At 41.4% G+C, this 22,387-nt stretch overlaps 1 protein-coding gene across 1 annotated transcript; it reads left to right on the top strand.

Moving 5' to 3' along the window:
- The first annotated feature begins 2,181 nt into the window (after positions 1–2,181).
- Positions 2,182–18,047, top strand: LOC121484442 (zinc finger protein 432-like). The gene is made up of 6 exons (XM_041743718.1): positions 2,182–2,379; positions 2,603–2,665; positions 3,945–4,132; positions 9,801–9,927; positions 11,301–11,396; positions 14,390–18,047. The coding sequence occupies exons 3-6, from the start codon at positions 4,118–4,120 to the stop codon at positions 16,108–16,110; spliced, it is 1,959 nt and encodes a 652-aa protein (XP_041599652.1). The 5' UTR covers positions 2,182–2,379; positions 2,603–2,665; positions 3,945–4,117; the 3' UTR covers positions 16,111–18,047.
- The last annotated feature ends 4,340 nt before the right edge of the window (positions 18,048–22,387 follow it).

The following is a 22,387-nucleotide window of genomic DNA, read 5'->3' as shown; positions in this document are numbered from 1 at the left end:
CCAAAGGCAGGCACAAAACCACTGCGCCACCCAGGGATCCCCTAAATGTAAATTAATTAAAATTAAAAATCAAGTTTTCACATTTCAAGAGTTCAATAGTTACATGTACCTAGTGACTCCCATGGATATATGTATGGATATAAAATATTTCATCATCACAAAACGATCTATTGAATAGTGCTGCCTTATCGAGTCCTTTTCTATATCACCTATCCTTTGTGATATAGAAAAAAAATTACATATTTATTTGGAAGATGAAGTTGATGGGCTATAAAGTTCTATCATTGCAAAGAATGAGCAATTGTAAGGTAGTTCTAAAATAACTGTACAAAAAACATTTTGTGTACATGTGCATTAGATTAAATGTCTGCCTATAAATGGGAGAGTAGAAGAGGAATGGGATCCCCAGGATAAGTAAAGTAAAAGGCATGAGAATCTTTGTCTAAGATGGAAGAAAGCTGGAATATGAAAGGAGGTAAGATTCATCTTGGGTGTATTGGAGAAGAACCCTTGTGTTGTTCACAGCCCTATCACCTCTGAAAGTTGCCATAATTTCAAAGTTCCCATTTCCTCTGTGACCTACTTAATTGCACATGTGATTTTCCTTTTCCATTCATTCTTCCTTTTTCTGATTGGGGCTCTTGTTCTCTATCCAGAGTCTTTCTCTTGATCCAATAAAGGTATCTTGCTTAAAAACCTTGAATCCTGGTTAAAGAAGAAGAAATGGATATTTGCTATGCCGCAAATAGATATTTCTATTTCCACCGCAAACCCTGCATTATCAGTGAAATTCAACCCAACATGTATTTTTAGGCAACTAACTGGTTATCTCAACACTTGAGATTTTATTCTGTAATGCAGTCATTAGATAATTGAGAACAGGAAAATTTTCACGAAAGATTTGTTTTACTAGGATCACTTTGTCTGCCATATGAAAATGAGCTAGTACAGACGGAGGGTGCAAGCGGGAACAATTTTAGTATCAGGTGGGAGACTGGGCCAGCATAGTAATGATGGAGGAGTGTGAAGATGGAGCTAACTTCGTGCTTTGACCTGTGATTACATGACTTTATCAGGTGCACGCCGAAAATTATAACGGCCAACAGGGTTGAACATAATAAACAGGTTAACCGGACCTCTTTGCCACAGCCTGTGTTCTGGAGATCTCTGGTTCCTTAGGGTGAGAGACCTCTAAGCTCAGTACTGGGGTTGGGGGAGTGAGAATATGAGCTGGAGCAGGGATAAAAGTGCGTTGTAGACCTGGAAATGGCTGGAAAGATGCAGACGCACACGACTGGTAAATCAGTTCTTTGTAGTCATCTTATTTTCTACACATGAATGTTCGCAAGATTGCCAGTTGCCAATATCTAAAACAGTGGAAACAACCCAGAGGCGATTATGCTCTGTGAATGTTGCAGGAAAAAAGTGCACACGCGACTAATTTCATGAATACACTACAGACTAATCTTTAGTGACATGGGGCTGCCTAGATGGGTAAGGGGCAGAGCTGGGATGAGGCTCAACGTCTGTGGCTTCAGCGCGCTTTGCGATCGCCGAACACCCCACACCAGCTCACTTTTCCAAACCCTGATCTCCCGAGACACCCTTGCGGAGCTCGGGGCACCGCCAGCTCCGAACTTGTCCCGGCCGACGCACACCTGCCCCGGGCACAACCCTCCCCGGCCACAACGCGCCGCCTGCTTTCTAATCAAGGCTGCTTCCATTTTTTGCCCGGCTCATGAGACTTCGCACAGAGAATCGAGACTGCAGAGCCCAGAGGTTATTTTAATTTCCCACCGAGCTGAGACGTCACTGTCAAGGCCGTAGGAGCCGCGCTCCTTAGACGGGGAAGGGCTCCGGCCTTTGAAAAATTGGCGCCGTTCCCCGTCCTCTACAACGAGGAGCTCTGCCCCTTCAAAGATTATCGACCGCCATGGCATATCCGCCTTGCGGGACCTTAAGCCTCTGGACATCACCCCATCTCCCCGTTAAGAGCTGCGGGGCCAGGAAGCGCTGGTGTTCCGGCTAGACTCTCACCGTGGCGTCACCGCGCAAACGCGGCCGCCGTGCCTTCAGGACATCAGGTGTGCAAAGATGGCGGCCTCCAGGGCGTCGAGGCGACGGCGGCGCGGACATATGACCTCATAAGGGAGAGCCGGAAACCCGTATTCGGTTCTCCATAGAAACGCGCCAGAAACGCGGCTGACCCTCGTCAGGTGTTCTCGGGAGATGAGTCTGAGTGAGGGGACTAGAGCGAAGGAAGTTTAGGGAAGTAAGTTGGGCCCTGAAGAGGTCGCTGCAGGCTCAGGAGAGATTCCAGTCCGCGTGTGGGTCTGTCGAAAAGAGTTGGGGGGAGATGGGCGGCCTCTCGGCCTCTGGGTAAGTTGTTGCTCCAGTGAGTCCGTGAAGGTAGCTCATGGGGCGGGTGTGTTTTTTGGAGGTGAGCACGGAGGAGTCGAGGTGTCTTTGGGGTCAATCACAGGGGGCTCTGGTGTTCAGTGATTGAAAGTCTGAACAACTCAACTACCGAGAGTCCTGAGGTCAGGGTTTAGGGTCTTCTTGTAGGTGATTGACAGCTAACGGATGGTGTTTGTCAATAAAGGTGGTGTCTCGCGCGGGTACGGAAATCGTTTGGAGCTCGGGGACGGTGGAACCGTTAAGGGAGGTCAGTGTACGAGTGGAGCTGGTCTGGATTTGGTATTGATCCAGTGGGAGTGATGGCCTGTCTTTTGTGCAGGGTTGTGTGACAACAGGCGTGGAGGCTCAGGAACCCTAACTGCTTCGTGCTCCTGGAACAGAGTTGTTGAATGTTAGCATTCCTCAAAAGCTTCAGGCCCAAATCCCTCCTCCATATGATTTTCTAATCTCTTTTGGCTCCTCACATCATTCCATCTCTTTGAACCTGCAGAAATGAAAGCTTTGGGGGAGTTGACTGATTCAGCAGATTGAAATTTTTTTTTTTTAAGATTTCAAATTAATTAACCTTTTATTTAATATTCTGTTTAGCCTTCTGTAGTTTTACGGTGTATTCTTTATTATTATTATTATTATTATTATTTAAAGATTTTATTTATTCATTCATTCATTCATTCATTCATTCGAGACACAGAGAGAGAGAGGCAGAGATAGGCAAAGGGAGAAGCGGGCTCCGTGCAGGGATCACACCCTGGGCCGAAGGCAGGCGCTAAACCGCTGAGCCACCCAGGGACCCCTTTACTGTGTGTTCTTTTGGGTATTTCCTTTCAAGTTATATATATACGTAAAGGCTGCTATTTTCCAAGTATTTGTGTTTTCTGGTGTTTTAATTTTTTTTTCATTTTTTTGAAGTTTTTTTTTTCTCTTCAATTTGTATAGCTCATATTCCTTCCCTTTTTTCCCAGGATGCGCATTGTGTCTCATATTGAAATGTTATGTAAATAGGGTGTGTAAAGACTTAAAGAGATAGAGCAGGACGCCCTGGCAACTCAGCGGTTAAGCGGCTGCCTTCCGCTCTGGGCAGGATCCTGGTGTCCTGGAATCGAGTCTCCCATCGGGCTCCCAGCATGGAGCCTGCTTCTCCCTCTGCCTGTGTCTCTGCCTCTCTCTCTGTGTCTCTCATGAATAAATACATAAACTCTTAAAAAAAGAGAGAGGAGAGCAATATATTAAAGGAGAAATTCACTGTTCCTCACTGTCCTAACGGCTTCATTTCTAAAATTGATCTGAAAATTACCTGCCACTGTTCTGTTCTGATTCTCCTTTGCCACCTCCCTTTACTTGCTCCTACACATTCAGGGTCTTCTTTTTTTTTTCTTTTCTTTTTTTTTTTCTTTTTTTATTCAGGGTCTTCTAAGGCATGATTTCTGGGGAACCAAAAAAAGAGACACAAATTCTGGGATCATGTGTTAAGGTGTATAGCAAGAGAGAATGTAACACTGAAAGTTATTTTGCTCTTTGGCCCACAGGTCCTGACAGGAGACAAGAAATAAATGAAGAAAAAGGAGGTTCCAGGACCTAGGTAGTGCCATCTCTGGACCACTTTTGATTGGTGACTAGATTTTAACTAGAAATTTAGAGCATATCTGGAAGAGACACAAACAGTATCTCAGTTGCTGGCTGTTTCTCAAAACAGAAGAAAATGATCAATGCCCAGGTGATTTTTGTCTTGTTTTATTCTCTTCTTTGTTCCCAGATGGATTTGTAGAGGCTTGTAAAAAATCTGTTCAGTATCTAGAGAAAATAAACTTTGAATCTAACTCCAACACCATGGCAAAGTAGAATCATGAGTATAGTGTTCATGGGTGCCTGGGTGGCTGAGTTGGTTAAGTATCTGGCTCTTGATCTCAGCTCAGGTCTTGGTCTGAGAGTTATGAGTTCAAGCCCATGCCCAGCATGGAGCCCACTTCCAAAAAAATAAAAAATAAAAAACCCATAGTGTTCATATGATTCCTAGTTAATGATTAATGTTGGAACAATGCATAACAGAAGGATCCTCTGGCTTACGTTAGCTGTCACACTGCATCTAATATGTGTGACAACCAACACAAGAGAATTATGTGATATGCAGCGACTGAGGAGAAAGCAGAAAAGTTCCTCTGGCACTGAGGAGTCAGGAAAAATTTTATATTATTAGAAATACTGGGGTGGACAGTGTTTTGAGCAGTAGCCTTCTAATAAAGGCAGCAGCAGACTTCCTACTGCTGTTTATTACAGAGTTCTCAGAATCTCCTGTGGGAATAGACCAAGCAAATTTAGGGAACACAATTTTTGCAGGGGACCAATGTAAGGCTCCACGAACAGGTAGCTGAACTGTCATTAAACTACAGATTTGGCTTTAGAATATTGCAAGAAATTGTGTCTGGTAAGAGCTTGAGTTATCAGGTAGCAGAGTGTTTGCTGTATAACTTCATGTTATCTCATAAGATGCATTATCCTTTCCCATTTTGAGATCTAATTTTTACCTACTCTTCCTTTTTTTTTTTTTTAAAGATTTTATTTATTCATAGACACAGAGAGAGAGAGGCAGAGACACAGGCAGAGGGAGAAGCAGGCTCCACGCAGGGAGCCCGATGTGGGACTTGATCCCGGGTCTCCAGGATCACACCACAGGCTGCAGGCGGCGCCAAACTGCTGCGCCACTGGGGCTGCCCTTTACCTACTCTTCCTTTATTGCTTTTGTTTCCTGTAATTATACAAATGGCTCATGAGTACCTTTTTTTTTTTTTTTTTTTTTTAAAAAAAAGACTTATTTGTTTATTTTAGAGAAAGAGAACATGAGTGAGGGGCGGGGTACAGGGAGAGAGAGAATCCCAAGCTAATTCCCCTCCGAGCATGGAGCCTGCTGCAGGGGCTCTATCCCACAACCCTGAGATCATGTCCAGAGTTGAAATCAAGAGTTGGATGCTCAACTGACTGAGCCACCCAGGAGCCCCTTATGAGTACCTTTTATTTATTTTTTTCTCATGAGTACCTTTTTTTCCCCCCAGAATTATATAGAGGACCCTCATATGTTTTTTGTTTTGTTTTTTGTATATTTTATATTGGAGTTCAATTTGCCAACATATAGCATAACACCCAGTGCTCATCCCGTCACGTGCCCCCCTCAGTGCCCGTCAGCCATCACCTGATCCCCCCACCCACCTCCCCTTCCACTACTCCTTGTTCGTTTCCCAGAGTTAGGAGTCTCATGTTCTGTCACCTCCTCTGATATTTCCCATCATGATTACCTTTTAAAGGAAAAAAAATCCTCATCGTGGAATACATGTGGGCAAAAAAAAAAGTAAATTCCCTCTTTGTGTCCCCTTTCCTTATTCCCTCGTCCCACTTTAGCAGATGTTTGGTGCGTTCTTGCTGTCACTGAACCTGTGTATGTCTGTATACATATGTCCATTTACAAATGTACTTCGTTTTTTTGTTTTGTTTTGTTTTGTTTTTAAAGATTTTATTTATTTATTCATGAGAGACACAGAGAGAGAGAGGCAGAGACACAGGCAGAGGGAGAAGAGGCTCCATGCAGGAAACCTGATGTGGGACTCGATCCTGGGTCTCCAGGATCATGCTCTGGGCTGAAGGCGGCACTAAACCACTGAGCCACCTGGGCTGCCAAAATGTATTTGGGAAAAAAAAAAATGTATTTGGATTTATGTACATCTGTATTTTTAAACACACCTATTACGACATTTTGTGTATCAATGGAATCATATTCCAAAGAACATAATGTGTTAGCTTAAGATGGCATAATTCAAACATCTAAAGGAATAATGAGTGCAACTGATGGGTGACTGTTAACTCTATAAAATTCCATTTGTTTATAGTCATACACAACAAAATTAGTTAAACTATGTAAGGCATTTAGTGAGTGCCTCCTAAGTGATATGTGGATCATCTATGTCTGAAATCTTTGCCAGTGTTAATAATAGGACATTATTAGATTGTATAATGTTCAACAATCCCAGTGGTCCAATATTCTTTTGCCTTCTTTTGAGATTGGAATCCTTTTTGTTTATTCATTGGCCAGTGGATTTTTTTTCTCTCATGAAATGCCTTTTACATTAAAAAAAATTAAGATTTATTTTATTTATTCATGAGAGATACACAGAAAGAGGCAGAAATACAGGCAGAGGGAGAAGCAGGATCCCTACAGGGAGCCCGATTCAGGATGTGATCCCAGGACCCCGGGATCACAACCTGAGCAGAAGGGAGATGCTCAACCACTGAGCCACACAGGCGTCCCCTGCCAAAATTTTTTTCTTACTGATTAATAAGTTATTTATATCCACTGTATAGTGATCCTTTATTTTGTTTACAAAAAACATTTCCCAGCTTGTCACTTTTCTTTTTTGCTTTGTCCACGGTATCTTTTTCAAAACAGATATTTTAACTTTTTCCTCATACAAAATTCATTACTTATTTTCTTCCATGGATTTTGGCTTGTGACATGAACATACTTTATATTTGCCTGTATTGCCTCCATAGGTTCCTTTGTTTTATGGTTAGAACTTTAAACAGGAAAAAGGTATTTTCAAGTGTGAAATTAAGTAGGAACCTAAGTTTTAATTTTTCCTAATGGATCTCCATCTCACATGAAATAATCAATGTGTTAAGATCAACAGTGGTAAGAATTTGCAGCCTCAGGTGCCTGGGTAGCTCAGTCAATTAAGTGTCTGCCTTTGGCTCAGGTCATGATCCCAGATCGAGTCCCCCATCAGGTTCCATGCTCAGTGAGGAGTCTGCTTCTCCCTCTACCCTTTCTTTCTGCTTGTGATCTCTCTCACAAATAAATAAATGAAATCTTAAAAAAAAAAAAAAAGTTTGCAGCCTCTACCAAGTCTGTTCTCCTCTCAGTGTAGTAATCTCTACATGATGCAGGGATAGATTATCCCATCAGTTTTCCCCTGATATGGCAGTTCCATTGACAAATAGGTCTCAGTTCATTTCCTGGTGGCATTTGGGTGTAGGCTGCATGACCATAGGATCAGGACACTGAAGATGTTCCACACTCCTAAACTGTTTTTATTCATAGCACTTCTGACACCAAATGTTTATATTTTCCTCACACCTACTAATTCTGCAACTCTGTGAACACCAACTGTGTGTTCTACAATTCAGCTCAACTTTGACATTCCCTACCTGCAGCTAGCATCAGATCCCATAAGTGAGGGCTTGGTTCCATGAGACTGCCCTCACTTTAGGTGCCAGCCAAAAGTCCCAGGTTGTCACTTATATTTGTGGTGACTAGCTGTAAATTTGATGGATCCCACAACTCCCTTTCGGGTTTGGTAACATGCTAGAAAAATTCGCAGAGCTCAGGAAAGCACTTTACACACATTTGCTGTTTTTTAAAATAAAGGCTACAACTCAGGAATACCCAAATGGGGAGATGCACACGACAAGAAATGGGGAGGGGGTGATGACGTCCTAAGTATCTCTTAAGTATATCTAATATGATGCCAGCACCTCAGTGTGTTCACCAAACTGGAAATTCTCCAAACCTTTTTTTAAGATTTTATTTATTTATTCACAAGAGATACAGAGATAGAGGCAGAGACATAGGCAAAGGGAGAAACTGGTGTCCCTCCAAACCTATTGTTTAGGGGGTTTTATGATAGTTTTATTATACAGGCACAGGTTGTGATTTAATTCAACCTGCAGTCCCTCTTCCTTCCCTGGATGTTGGGGAATCTTTCAGGTCTCCCATCCTGAAGCTATGTAAAGGCCTCCAGCCTCTAGTTGTCATATGAGGATACAGAAGACACTCATCACTCCAGAGATTGCAACAGTTTTAGGAACTGTGTGGCAGGAACCAGGGACAAAGACCAAATATATATTTATCACAACATTTTCTGGCTTCTACCATTTTCATTTCACTAAATTTTGTCTTTCTTAAGGTGGTAATGAGTCTCCTCTTTCTGGTTGTTTTCATAATCTGTTCTATAGTTTCAGTGATGAGTCTAGAAACAGACTTCCTGTTTGGTTTTGCTTGTGTTACTAAGACTGTTATAGGATGTTTAGTCAGTTCTAAAGTTTTCTCCATTCTGAGATCTTCACATTGCTTCTCTGATTGTCTATAATCACTTCCAAAAACATATAGATACATATAGACCTTATTCTATTCTCATTCTTTATTTTTTTTTTAAGATTTTATTTATTTGTTCATGAGAGGCACAGGAAGAGGCAGAGACGTAGGCAGAGGGAGAAGCAGGCTCTCCAAAGGGAGCCTGATGCAGGACTCAATCCCAGGACCCAGGATCACAACCCAAGCCAAAGGCAGATACTCAATCATTGAGCCAGCCAGGTGCTTCTATTCTCATTCTTTATTAACTCTCCTTTATATTTTCTATCTCTTGTGTGTCTGGTTCATTTTTTGGTTATTTTTTAAAATTCATATTCCAGTTCACTAAGTATCTCTTAAGTATATCTAATATGATGTTAACCTTTAGTGTAAGAATAAGAAACATACATTGGTTTCTGCCTCTAGTTTCTAACACAGGCTTCTAAAATCCTTGTAATTCTATAAGTGAAAAGAGTACTAGAGGCATCTTTTGTTCGAATATTTGGTCTTTGACCTCATCTGTAACAAAATTCCTAAATCCCTTGGAATTTCCTGGGTGATAGGACCATCTCTTGTTTTAATGGCATGACTCTGGGTGGGCTCCAAGGGGGCTGGTCACCAGAAAGACCTATGATCAGAAGTGTGGGGTTTTCAGCTGTATCCCCATTATCCAGAGAGGGGAGAGGGGCTGGAAATGGGGTTCATGACCAACCATGCCTATGTGATGGAGCCTCCATAAAATCCCAAAGGTGTGTGGTTTGGAGAGCTTCTGGCTTGGTGGACATGGGTGCTGGGAGGGTGACACGCCCCTTGTGCCTCACCCTATGTGTCCCTTTGATCTGGATGAGATCTGTGTCCTTTATCATATCCTTTTTATAATAAACTAGTATGCAGTAAGTAAACTGAGGTCTCTGAGCCACCCAAGCAAATTAATCAAACCCAAGGAGGGAGTCATTGGAACCTCCAGTCTGTAGCCAGTTAGTCAGAAGCACAGGTGACAACATGGACTTGGATTGGTGTCTGAAGTGAGGGCAGGGGAAGTCTGTGGGACTGAACCCTTAACCTGTGAAAAGTGACACTACAGAATTGAGCTGAATTGTATGCCACCCAGCTAGTGTCAGAGAATTGCTTTTGAAAATCCAAAAACATCACCTATACATCAGAATTTGTCTCAGCATTGTAATTACTATTAATATAACAATTTCCTTTATATTCCTTATGAATCAATGAAAGAGAAACACTCATATTAAATAGGACTCTGTTATTACAGGAATCACTGACACTGGAGGATGTGGCTGTGGACTTCACCTGGGAGGAGTGGCAGCTCCTGGCCCCTGCCGAGAAGAACCTATATCGGGACGTGATGTTGGAGAACTATAGGAATCTGGTGTCAGTGGGTGAGGACAGCTTCCCTGTGTCACTCAAAGGATGCCCAGTCAATAGCCTTTCCTTTCTCAGCTGCTTACACTTCAGAGTCACTGCATTTCTCTGTATGTGCTTGGCAATTTCTCAGTGCCTCCTCTGGCACGGAATAAAAGGGTCTAATGTACGAGGAGCTGCTCTTACTACCAACATAAATAGTGCCAAACATGTGGGGTTTTTCTACACCAAAAACCAGTTCTCCAACTCTTCAGGTATCAGTGAGGTATCCTGCAATTCATTTTAGTTCTGACACTACCTAGAGTTAGCATCAGACTCCAAAGGTTTAAGGGCTCAGTACCACAGGACTGCTCTCTCTTCAGATGCCAGTTGCAAGTATTGGGTAGCCAATACCCAGGGTAACCACACTTCATTCTAGCTATAAATTGGGCATTCTGGTAACCCCCTTGAGGTATGGTATTTGGCTGGAACAGCTCACAGAGCTGAGGAAAGCACTTTACTTAAGATTACCATTTTATTATGAAGAATAAAACTCAGGTACAGCAGAAAGGAAGAGATGTATAAGGCAAGGTATGAAGGGAGGGGTGTAGACCTTCCATGACCCTCTAGGTATGCCACCCTCCTAGCACTTCAGGTGTGTTCACCAACCTGGAAACTCCCATCCTGGTGGTTTAGGACGTTTTATGAAGGTTTCTTTATATAGGCATGATTGCTTAAATCATAATTAACTCAATCTCCAGTGGCAGGGGGAGAGGGTTGGAGCTGAAGGTTTCAGCCTTCTGTCCTGCTGAGTTCTTTCTGGCAACAAGCCCCCATGCTAAAGCTCTATACGGGCCTCTGCCACCAGACATTAGTTTACAGAAAGACATTCATTCACTCTGGAGAGTCCAAGGGTATTAGAAGTTCTGTCAGGAACTGGAACTTAGACCAAATATTTTTTTTTTAATTTTTTATTTATTTATGATAGTCACAGAGAGAGAGAGAGAGGCAGAGACACAGGCGGAGGGAGAAGCAGGCTCCATGCACCGGGAGCCTGATGTGGGATTCGATCCCGGGTCTCCAGGATCGCGCCCTGGGCCAAAGGCAGGCGCCAAACCGCTGCGCCACCCAGGGATCCCAAGACCAAATATTATAATAGGAGATATGCATATCATGGCTGTCACTTAGGAAATTACAAGGGCCTTAGGAGCTCTGTGCAGGAACCACGTACAAAGACCAAATATATATCATTATGTTACAGTATCATATATGCCCTTTCCTGAGAGAGAAGCTTCTGCTTTGTAGATGTGAAAACTGTCTCAGTCCCTCAAATGTAGCATTCTCCCATCTTGACAGACCCTACCTAGCCCAGTTTAATGAGTCTAAGAGTTCTGTCTTTTCCAATGAGCAGGATATCAAGCCAGAAAACCAGATGTACTCTCCAAACTGGAACAGGGAGAAGAACCGTGGGCAAAACAGAAGGAAGTCCTCCATGGAACCCGGCCAGGTGAGTGAGAACTGGCAAGCCAGGTAACTGTGGAAGTCATCCTTGGTCAGTGAGAGTTGAATTCTTGGGTCATGTGGAGTCCAGGAAGGGTCCAGACATGGTATTTCCAGACTCATGGTCAGCATTACCTCCTCCCAGCCATGGTGTGTGACAATATGCAAAGAGTATCGCCAACCAGGGGAACTCACTTGAGCCTTTGGTGTCCAGTGTTTTTACTGGGGCTTCATCACACATTGCTTTCATGGCTGAACTTTAATTTCTAGCCCTGCCAGAAATCAGGCTAATCCTATAGTTTCCAGTTTCTCTGAATGTCTGGATGTTGGAATGGACATGGCATGGCCCAAAGTCTCCATCATAAATCACGTTGTTAGAATATCCAGTGGCCAGCGCCCCCAGGCAAACAAAGGCACTTCTATCAGGTAGGACATTCTGAGGGCCTAGAGATCACTTCCCTGGGGCCAGTGGCAAGGGCCAGGCCTCTCTCTGGATTAAATTTTAATGGAAGGTAACTATGAAAATGAACAATAAAGGAATTAATGTAGAAATAAAGAGGAAATAGAGTTTATGTTTGTACCATATCAGAATCGAATGACAGCACGATATATACAGAGTACATCTACATTTTGAGTTAGGAAGATGCCACCATTAATTAGGAATGAAAGCATGAAATAGGAAATATGCAAGGCATGGTGTTGACTATTCAGAGTGGCTTGAAGCTGGCTGGTTGAAAACAGCATTAGAAAGTGTCTACAGGAGAAGCAGTGTAGTAGACACATGGATAAATAGGAGTTTTCATGATAATGTACACTTTTATTGACAGGATGACGAGTCACACATCTGATGTGTGAGTAATTGAGGTAGCATGGTGAAGGGTTGTGCTTGGTTTTGTATTTTTTTGTAGCTCTAGGTTGTATGACCTTTCACCTGGACAGTGGTATTGTAGCAATAGTAAGGAATAGCTAGATGTTCTAAGAAAAATTGAAGGTAAAGCTGACACACCTTGGTCTTCGAGGAGGAAGTTCATCCTCTAGTATAACCAAGACACAAATGTAGAACTACTGAACTAGATGCTGCTGGTGGCAAGTGAGGAAACAGCATATCAGGGACACTAAAATGGTAAAAGCTTGGGGATGATTTCTCTACTGAATGCAGATTGTGATCAACATGACAGTTTCCATATGCAGGAGCATATTAGCTTCTGAAGATGGCTACATGGTACGCTGGCCAGCTGCAAAATTTCCTACCAATCATGGTCAGCTTAGTCAGTATGAATGGAACATATGAGAACATGACACAGCTGGACTAAGGTTGGGATGTTGTCCACTAAATCTGATTGATGTTTGTGGAAAGTTAGTTTGATGGTCTACAGAAAGGCAAATTTAGGAACAGGATTATTCCGCAAGAGTCTGTCTCAGCTCACTTTAATCTGAAGACCTTACTTTCTTACTTGCTAGGTAACAAATGCACCTTTATATATTTATTCTGTGCACCTCAATTTGCAAATTTCCCCAATCTCTCTAGTCAGAATTTGGGTTCTCTAAGAATCCCCAGACTAAATGTTGGAATGTCTAAAACCTTCTTCTGTACCTTAATCATCTTGCATTCTCTGTGTCCTCCCAACATTTCTCCAGTCTTCTTTTCTTGATAACAGGTATATATTATTTCCACACTGCTATCTCCATCTATACCTCCAACCAGACCTTGTAGTCTGTACTACATTATCTTATAATAATCCTCTCAAAGTTTATATTCTGCAACACAGACTTTTCCCTGTACATCCTGGATTTCAGTAATATTCCTCATCTCCATTCGACATGCCTCTACCTACCCAGTGGCTCAAGCCATGTAGGTAGCAGGGAAATCCTTGATTCCTCATTTTTTATTAATCACTCTCCATTGAACTCATCATTTAACTGTCTTTTCTTGATGCAAATATATCCTAATTCCCTCCACTTTCAGTCTCCATTGCTCCTTCAATCAGATTTCACAATATCCAACCCCCTTCTTTTTCTCTTTTTCTTCATTTGATTTTCCTTAACTGTTTATATATTCCAAACACCAGCATACTGCCTTGTACACAGGAGCTATTCAGTAAACAGTTTGGAGTAAACAAATGCAACCCTTATAGTTCTGGGTAGTAGTCTCTTTTACCTTTATGATCTGGTGTCTTTCTAAGTACTATGGAATGGTGTTCCGCAACCCTGTCATTTGCTGCCAAAAATGACTTGTGCATGTTTTACTATCTCTGCATATTTTGTGAGTTCCTAGTTAGAAAGCAGCAAATCTTTTTTTTTTTCTTTTTTAAAGATTTTATTTATTTATGAGAGATACACAGAAAGAAGCAGAGACATAGGCAGAGGGAGAAGCAAACTTCTTGCAGGGAGCCCGATATGGGATTTAATCCCAGACCCTGGGATCATGCCCTGAACTTAAGGCAGACGCTCAACTGCTGAGCCACCCAGGAGTCCCTGTAAAGGCATTTTCTAAAATTTTCCTGGAAGAAAGCAGCAAATCTATATACATTGTCAACTGTGTAATTTTATTTATACTTACTGCTTTTGCCTTTTGGTTTATTTATATTATGGTTTTTACCAACATATAAGAGATAAGGAACTTTTATTTATTTTTTGGGGGGGGGGGGGACGGGGCTGTGAGTCCGGCTCGCGAGCAGGAACTTTTATTTTTTAAAAAGATTTTATTTATTCATGAGAGATACAGAGAGAGAGGCAGAGACATAGGCAGAGGGAGAAGCATAGGAAGCCTGATGCAGGACTTGATTCCAGGACCCCAGGATCATGACCTGGGCTGAAGGTAGATGCTCAGCCACTGAGCCATGTAGGTTCCCCATAAGGAACATTTATATATGGCATTTCATTTATACTATTATCATAGAGTTGTCACTAAAATATCATTTTTAGGAAACACCAAAGAATTTTTTAAAGTTTTATGCAAAACAAGATTATAAAAGGATTCATTGTTCTCTTCTTTTCTAGAAACTAGCAAAGTTGATAATCACCTGCAGGGTCATTGGGAAAATCCAAGAATGCCAAAATTAGGTATGGAACCATACCACAAACACAATGCATTTGGAAATACTGTTCCTCAAAGCAAAAGTCATTTTCCTTTCAGGCAAAATCATATGTTTGAGTTCTGTATAAAAACTTTGAAATCAAATTTAAGTTTAGTCAATCAAAGCAGAAGCTATGAAATTAAAAACTCTACTAAATTCAGTGGAGATGAGAAATTATTTCTGCATGATAAGCATGAAGATTTTCATTCTGCTGTTAAATTCCCTGTAAGTGCAAAACCAATTAGCAATAAGTCGCGAGTCATTAAGCATCAGAGAACTCATGAAATAGAGAAACCTCATGTATGTAGTGAATGTGGAAAAGCCTTCATTAAGAAGTCTCAACTCACAGATCATCACAGAGTTCATACGGGAGAGAAACCTTATGGATGCAATATTTGTGCGAAGGTATTCTCCAGAAAGTCCAGGCTCAATGAACATCAGAGAATTCATAAAAGAGAGAAATCCTTTATATGCAATGATTGTGGAAAAGTTTTCACCATGAAGAGCCGTCTAATTGAACACCAGCGAACTCACACTGGAGAGAAACCCTATGTATGCAGCGAATGTGGAAAAGGTTTCCCAGGGAAGCGTAATCTCATTGTACATCAGCGAAATCATACTGGAGAGAAATGCTATGTATGCAGTGAATGTGGAAAAGGCTTCACTGGAAAAAGCATGCTCATCATACACCAGCGAACTCATACAGGAGAGAAGCCCTACATCTGCAGTGAATGTGGGAAAGGCTTCACTACGAAGCACTATGTCATCATACATCAACGAAATCACACAGGAGAGAAACCCTATATATGCAATGAATGTGGGAAAGGTTTCACAATGAAGAGTCGACTGATTGAACACCAGCGAACTCATACAGGAGAGAAACCCTATGTATGTGATGAATGTGGAAAAGGATTTCCCAGGAAGAGTAATCTCATTGTACATCAGAGAAATCATACAGTAGAGAAATCCTACATATGCAGTGAATGTGGAAAAGGTTTCACCGTGAAGAGCATGCTCATCATACACCAACGAACTCATACTGGAGAGAAACCCTACATCTGCAGTGAATGTGGGAAAGGCTTTCCCTTGAAGAGTCGCCTGGTCGTACATCAGCGAACACATACTGGAGAGAAACCCTATAAATGCAGTGAATGTGGGAAAGGTTTCATTGTGAATAGTGGACTGATGTTACATCAGCGAACTCACACAGGAGAGAAACCCTATATATGCAATAAATGTGGAAAAGGTTTTGCCTTTAAGAGCAACCTTGTGGTACATCAGCGAACTCATACTGGAGAGAAACCCTTTACGTGTAGTGATTGTGGAAAAGGCTTCACCATGAAACGCTATTTAATCGTACATCAACAAATCCATACAGGAGAGAAATCCTACATATGCAATGAATGTGGTAAAGGCTTTGCTATGGAAACTGAGCTCATTTTACATCAGCAAATTCATACTGGAGAGAAACCGTATGCATGCAATGAATGTGGTAAAGGCTTCACTGTGAAAAGCCGACTAATCATTCATCAGCGAACTCATACAGGAGAGAAACCTTTTATATGCAGTGACTGTGGAAAAGGTTTCTCCTCAAAGAGAAATCTTATTGTACATCAGAGGACTCATAATGGAAACAAACCCTAATGACACAATGAATATGGTCACACCCTCAGGAGGAAAATATGCCTTGTCCAACATAAGAAATTTCACACAGGATTGACTTCCTTTATTTGTACTTACTGTGGAAAATCCTGTTCATTACCCACCAGGGAATGTATGCAGGAGAAAAACTGTATGTATGCAGATTATGTGAGAAAGCCTTTAATACCAAGTCAGCACCCATTGTACATCAAAGAATTCATAGAATAGAAAGACTCTATGGATTCAATAATGGGGGTCCACCTTTCTCTCATTTGTCAAGCCTTGTTTATACACACAATAAATGTGTAAGTCAAGGCACATAATCCTTTACAGAGAATCTGAACTCATGACATACAAGTGAACTCCTGCAGGGTACACACCATGATAGTTCAGTAAACTCATAAGACATCAGTTTGCTCCAAGGATACCTGAATATAGTCAGTATAGATTAATTAGCCTGTTGCTAGGTTTTAACCCTTGGAAAATTATGGAATCTGCATAGGAGTGACGTTTAATGAATGCAGAGAATGTGCTAGTGCCTTCAGTGATCAATTACCTCACATTGTATGTCAAAATAGGAAAAAAATACCCTTATATGTTCAATGCAGAAAAGTCCTGAGGAAACATTTCTAGGTAATTACATATCTGAAAAGTATATATTAAGATGAATTCTTATGGATGGAGAGAGTGGAAAAGCCTCCTATGGGAATAAAGACCCTGTCTCATCAGTGATCAAAATAGATCACCAGTGAGCTTACACACAGTAGCAATGTGATGATTGTGGGAGAGCCTTTGCCTAGAAGCAAAACTTCAATAATTGTGTGATATTCATGTTGAAGGAAAATGGCAGTAAATATGGCAGGATTTTAGCAATACATTCTGCCTCATCATTTCTCATGAATTCATACAGAAAAAAAAAAACCTCATGAACACACTAAATGGGGAGAAAATAACAAAATATCAGAGATTTTGAAGGAAAGAAACCTCAAGAAAATGATGCATACCTGAGTATTTCATCACAAGTCTAAACTATACCTGATATCCATTTTGGGACAGGATACCTTGAGCCATATTCTCAGTGATGCCATAATTTTAAAGTAGGCTGTTCTCAACACTGATTTAAAGTTTCATGCAGGGGTGTTCTGTGTCCAACTTGTGTCATTATATTATTGGCACTTGCATTACTTAGGTCCTAAAGTCATCTCTTTCAGCCAAAAGAAAAAGGAATATATTTATAAAATGTAATTTAACATATTTGGGTGTATTTATTCAATTTATAAGTAGTGTTAAGTAGTTTACAAAAATAACATGATTTTTCTAAATTTTTTTGAAATAATTTTAGACTCACAAAATATATGAAGTATACAAACTTCCTGAGTACTTGTACTTAGCTTCTTCATTGACATTATCTTACATAACCTTAATACACAATCAAAACGAATGAAATGACATTGGTACGATGCTGTTAAGTAAACTATAGACCTTATTTGGTTTTCACTAGTTTATGCATGCATTTATGTGAGGTTTTGTTTTTTAGTGTAGAATAGTAAGAAACGTTACCACATATGTAGATTCCTGTAAATCTCACCACAATCAGGATGCAGAATTGTGCCAACACAAAAACATCCATGTGCTGCCCCTTTATAATCACATTCTCCCCCACAACCCTGACCCATAGCAACCACTAACCAGTACTCCATCACTCTGATTTAGTCATTTCAAGGATTCTGTTAAAATGGAATAATACAGTGTAACCTTTGGGATAGGCTTTATTTCATGCAGCAAATTGCCCTTAAGAGTCATTCAATTTGTTGGGCATATAAATAGTTTTAGTTTTTGTTACTGAGTAATAGTTATGAATGTACCATAATTTCTCTGTTCGATGTTGATGGACTTTGGGTTGTTTCTAGTGTTTCACTGTTATGAATAAAGATGCTATGAATCCAGTTTTGAGTGAACATAAGTTTTCGTAAATACCCATGTTAAGTTTGTATTTTTAACTTTATAAGAAATTGCCAAACTTTTCCAGAATAGCCATACTAATTTACATTCCCGCCAACAGTGTATGGATGCTCCGGTGGTTCTAGCACTTGGCACAGTCATATTTGATCCTAGATGTCCTATCAGGTGTGTGCAGCATATAATGGTGGTATTAACTTATTTTTCCCTAACAGCAAGTGATGCCTAACACCCTTTAAAATCTTTTAAAATATTTTATTTATTTATTCATGAGAGACACAGAGAGAGGCAGAGACCTAGGCAGAGGGAGAAGCAGGCTCCATGCAGGGAGCCCGATATAAGACTTAATCTCGGGACTCTGAGATAACACCCTGAGCTGAAGGCAGACACTCAACCGCTGAGCCACCCGGACATCCCATTACATATAATTTTAAAAACTCAAGAATAGCCTGTTATGTTTGAGGATATACTTACTTTTTAAAAAAGATTTTATTTATTCATGAGAGACACAGAGAGAAGGCAGACACATAGACAGGGAGAAGCTGGCTCCATGCAGGGAGCCCAATGTGGGACTTCATCCTGGAACACCAGGATCACATTCTGGGCCAAAGGCAGATGCTCAACTGCTGAGCCACCCATGCATCCCTATATTAACCTTTTTCATTTCCTCTTCTTCATTTGCCATGTTTCATGTTTCCTTCTGTCATTTCCTTTTTGTTAGAATTTCCTTTATCAATTCTTTTTGAGCAGGTCTGATGATAACATATCTTAGTTTTCCTAGCAAAAGGCCTGTTCTTTTTTTTTTTTTTTTCTTGTTCTCTCATTATCCAGTTATTTCCCTTAATATAAGAATATGGGGGAGGCTGGGTGGCTCAATCACTTAAGCCTCCGACTCTTGGTTTCAGCTCAGGTCGGGGGTCTGAGCCTCATATTATGCTCTGTGCTCAGTTCAGAGTCTGCTCCAGATTCTCTCTCCCTCCCCTTCTACCAACCTACCCCCTCATGTTTGTGTGCATACATAACTCTCTCAAGAAAATCTTTAAGATAGGGGGATATACAATCCAATTTACAAATCCTACTTGTGGCCCCCAAAAAATTGCCATGCAGTGTTATGGCAGAATTCAATTCCCAACTTCACGTTGAGTAACTCATTCCTTTAAAAATATTTTTTAAAAAAATAAAAATATTTTTTGAGCGTCTGCACTGTGCTAGGCACCATTGTAATCACTGGGGACACATCAAAGAATGAAACAGGCCAAGTCATGGCCTTTATAGAGCATATGATTTAGTGAAGATGACTGAGTAAAATAAGTACATATAGAATGTTAGTTAAGTGCTATGAAGAAATAAGAAGCCTAGTACGTGGGTTGTAGTAGAGGAGCTATTTTAGTACAAGTTTTCAAGGAAGGCTTTTCTGAGCAGATGTAATTTGACCTAAGACCTAAATGTACTGAGGGTTACCAGCAAGCATAATACTTGTAAGCCAGGAACACTCCAAATCTGTTTCTAAGTGTTTTCTCTGGGCTTCCTGCCTCAGGATTCTCTGAGAAGTTTGTAAAAGATGCAAATTCTTGAGTCGCACCCCAGACCTCCTAAACCAGAACCTCTAGTATTGGGGCCCAAGACCCTGCATTTATAAAATGATCTTTGTGATCTATACTTAAACTTTAACATCTCTGCCCTAAATCCTGGATTAGTGCACCTTTCACCACCCTCACATTGTAACAGGATGGATTCTCAGTAGACCCTCTCTACAGTAAAGAATCAGATATGAGTGCTCTACCAACCAGGCCCCAGATCCCCTCCACTTCTTATCCTTCAGTGAATTTATACATCCTGCCATGGCAAGGTCAGATCAGCTTATTCCTGAAACCAGACAGGCAAGGTTCCAGAATGGGCTGCCCAGCCTCCCCTAAGCTCTCTGGACCAGATGCTGAATTCACTTTTCAAAGCTTGACATCCCAGGTGAATGAGGTTTAATCCCTGAAGGGAATATAAATATAATACTCTTACTATTGGGGATCCCTGGGTGGCTCAGCAGTTTAACATGTGCCTTCAGCCCAGGGCATGGTCCTGGAGTCCTTGGATCGAGTCCCGTATCGGGCTCCCTGCGTGGAGCCTGCTTCTCCCTCTGCCTTCAATGATTTATATGTTTTCTAATTAACTTTTTAATTTTTTAAAGATTTTATTTATTCATGAGAGACACAGAAAGAGAGGCAGAGACTCAGGCAGAGGGAGAAGCAGGCTCCACGCAGGGAGCCCGACGCAGGACGCAGGACCCGATACCCAGTCTCCAGGATCAAACCCCGGGCTGAAGGCAGTGCTAAACCGCTGAGCCACCAGGGCTGCCCAGAGTTTAGCATTGTTAACAATATAATATATTCTCCCCAAATTTTAAAATATATTTAAGTATATTTCATGAAAGAAAAATGAGACTAGTTTTTAATATTTACAATGCTGTGAATATCTACATCATTAAATATTCTAAAACTCAGGCACCCCGGGTGGCTCAGCGGTTTAGCGCCGCCCTTCAGCACAGGGCCTGATCCTGGAGACCTGGGATGGAGTTCCATGTCGGGGTCCCTGCATGGAGCCTGCTTCTCCCTCTGCCTGTGTCTCTGCCTCTATTTCTCTCTCTGTCTCTCATGAATAAAGAAATCTTTAAAAGAAATCCTAAAACTTTTCTAAAATTGACATTTTTATAATACTAAAGTAATATAGAACTATGACAAAGATTTAGAAACAATGGAGAATTGCAAAAATTGGGAATGTGAAAACTGACACTTCTAGAAGTACAAACTCTGAAGTAATCCAAACTAAATGTTTATTTAACCAATCACAAATGAACAGGCAAATGTTTCTGATGTGTTCCCATAATAGGAGTTATATTTATATTATCCTGCAGATTTTTTCTTCTTGAGAATAGTTATCTTTCCTTATTTATACTGATGCTTGTAGTATATTCTTTTCAATTGCTATGTACTGTTTTGCTAAGTGAATGTTCCATAATTTACCAAAGTATTTGTCTATCACTGTACATTTAGATTTTTTACCATTTCGTTTTTATTTTTGTTTAAATTCGATTTGCCGGGCAGCCCCGGTGGCTCAGAGGTTTGGCGCCGCCCTCAGCCCAGGGCCTGATCCTGGAGACCCGGAATCCAGTCCCACGTCTGGCTCCCTGCATGGAGCCTGCTTCTCCCTCTGCCTGTCTCTGCCTCTCTCTGTCTCTCATGCATAAATAAAAGTCTAAAAAAAAATTCGATTTGCCAACATAAAATATAACACCCAGTGCTCATCCCATCAAGAAGGTTTTTTTTCCTTCCGTTTTAATTACAAAGGCCAAAATGGCTAATATTAAGAAAAAATTTTAGGGACACCTGGGTGGCTGCCTTCCGCTCAGGTCGTGATCCCGGGGTACGGGATTGAGTCCTGCACTGGGCTCTTGGCAAAAGCCTGCTTCTCTGCCTGTCTCTGCCTGTCTCTCATGAATAAATAAATCTTTAAGAAAAAAATAATTTACTAACTTGCAATTAGAATTTCCAAGTCAAAGAGAACGAAAAATTTAAATTGATTCAGGTTGTCTTCTCAAAAGGGAGTAACTACTTAAATCCTCTATTACTAAACCTCCCGGGCCTAAATAATAAAAATTTAAAGTGTGCTCGCTTTTAAAAATTTGGGTAAATATGCCGAGTATAATTATATTATCTCGGGCAGCCCGGGTGGCTCAGCGGTTTAGCGCCTCCTTCAGCCCAGGGCCTGATCCGTCAAGTCCCCGGATCGAGTCCCATGTCAGGCTCCCTGCATGGAGTCTGCCTCTCTATCTCTCTGTGTCTCTCATGAATAAAATCTTTTAAAAATAATTACATTATCTCGTAATTTCATATTCTCCAATAACCCACAGTCATCATTTATTTTTGGAAGAAAAACACACTTGTGCCCTTCACTTCATCCCTTCCCCCTAGAGGTAGGAGCTCTTTCCGGGGGATTAGCATCTCTTTAGGAAGTTCTACTCTATCGGCTTCGCCTCTTCAGTGGCGGTCTTCCTTCTACACGACAAGGGTCTTAGACGCTCCACACACAACCGCCCTCTCCCTAAACCTAAGACGTTAAGCAGCGGTTGCCTGTCCTGTGACGTCTCAGCTTCCACAAAAGTCGGCCGCGGCCTGAAGCCGTCCCAGCCGTACGGACACCTGCCATCCTCTAAGATGGCCGCGCCCTCGGTGCTCCAGGCTTAACGTCTGCGCTGGGGCAGGGCACAAAGGGCGCCGCCATCTTTCTTCCCTCGGCCGATAAACGTGCCTGGTGGCTTTGATAGACACCA

This window comes from Vulpes lagopus, chromosome 2 (genome assembly GCF_018345385.1).
Source record: "Vulpes lagopus strain Blue_001 chromosome 2, ASM1834538v1, whole genome shotgun sequence".
Lineage (NCBI taxonomy): Eukaryota > Metazoa > Chordata > Mammalia > Carnivora > Canidae > Vulpes > Vulpes lagopus.
This window is presented reverse-complemented; position numbering and strand designations above follow the sequence as displayed.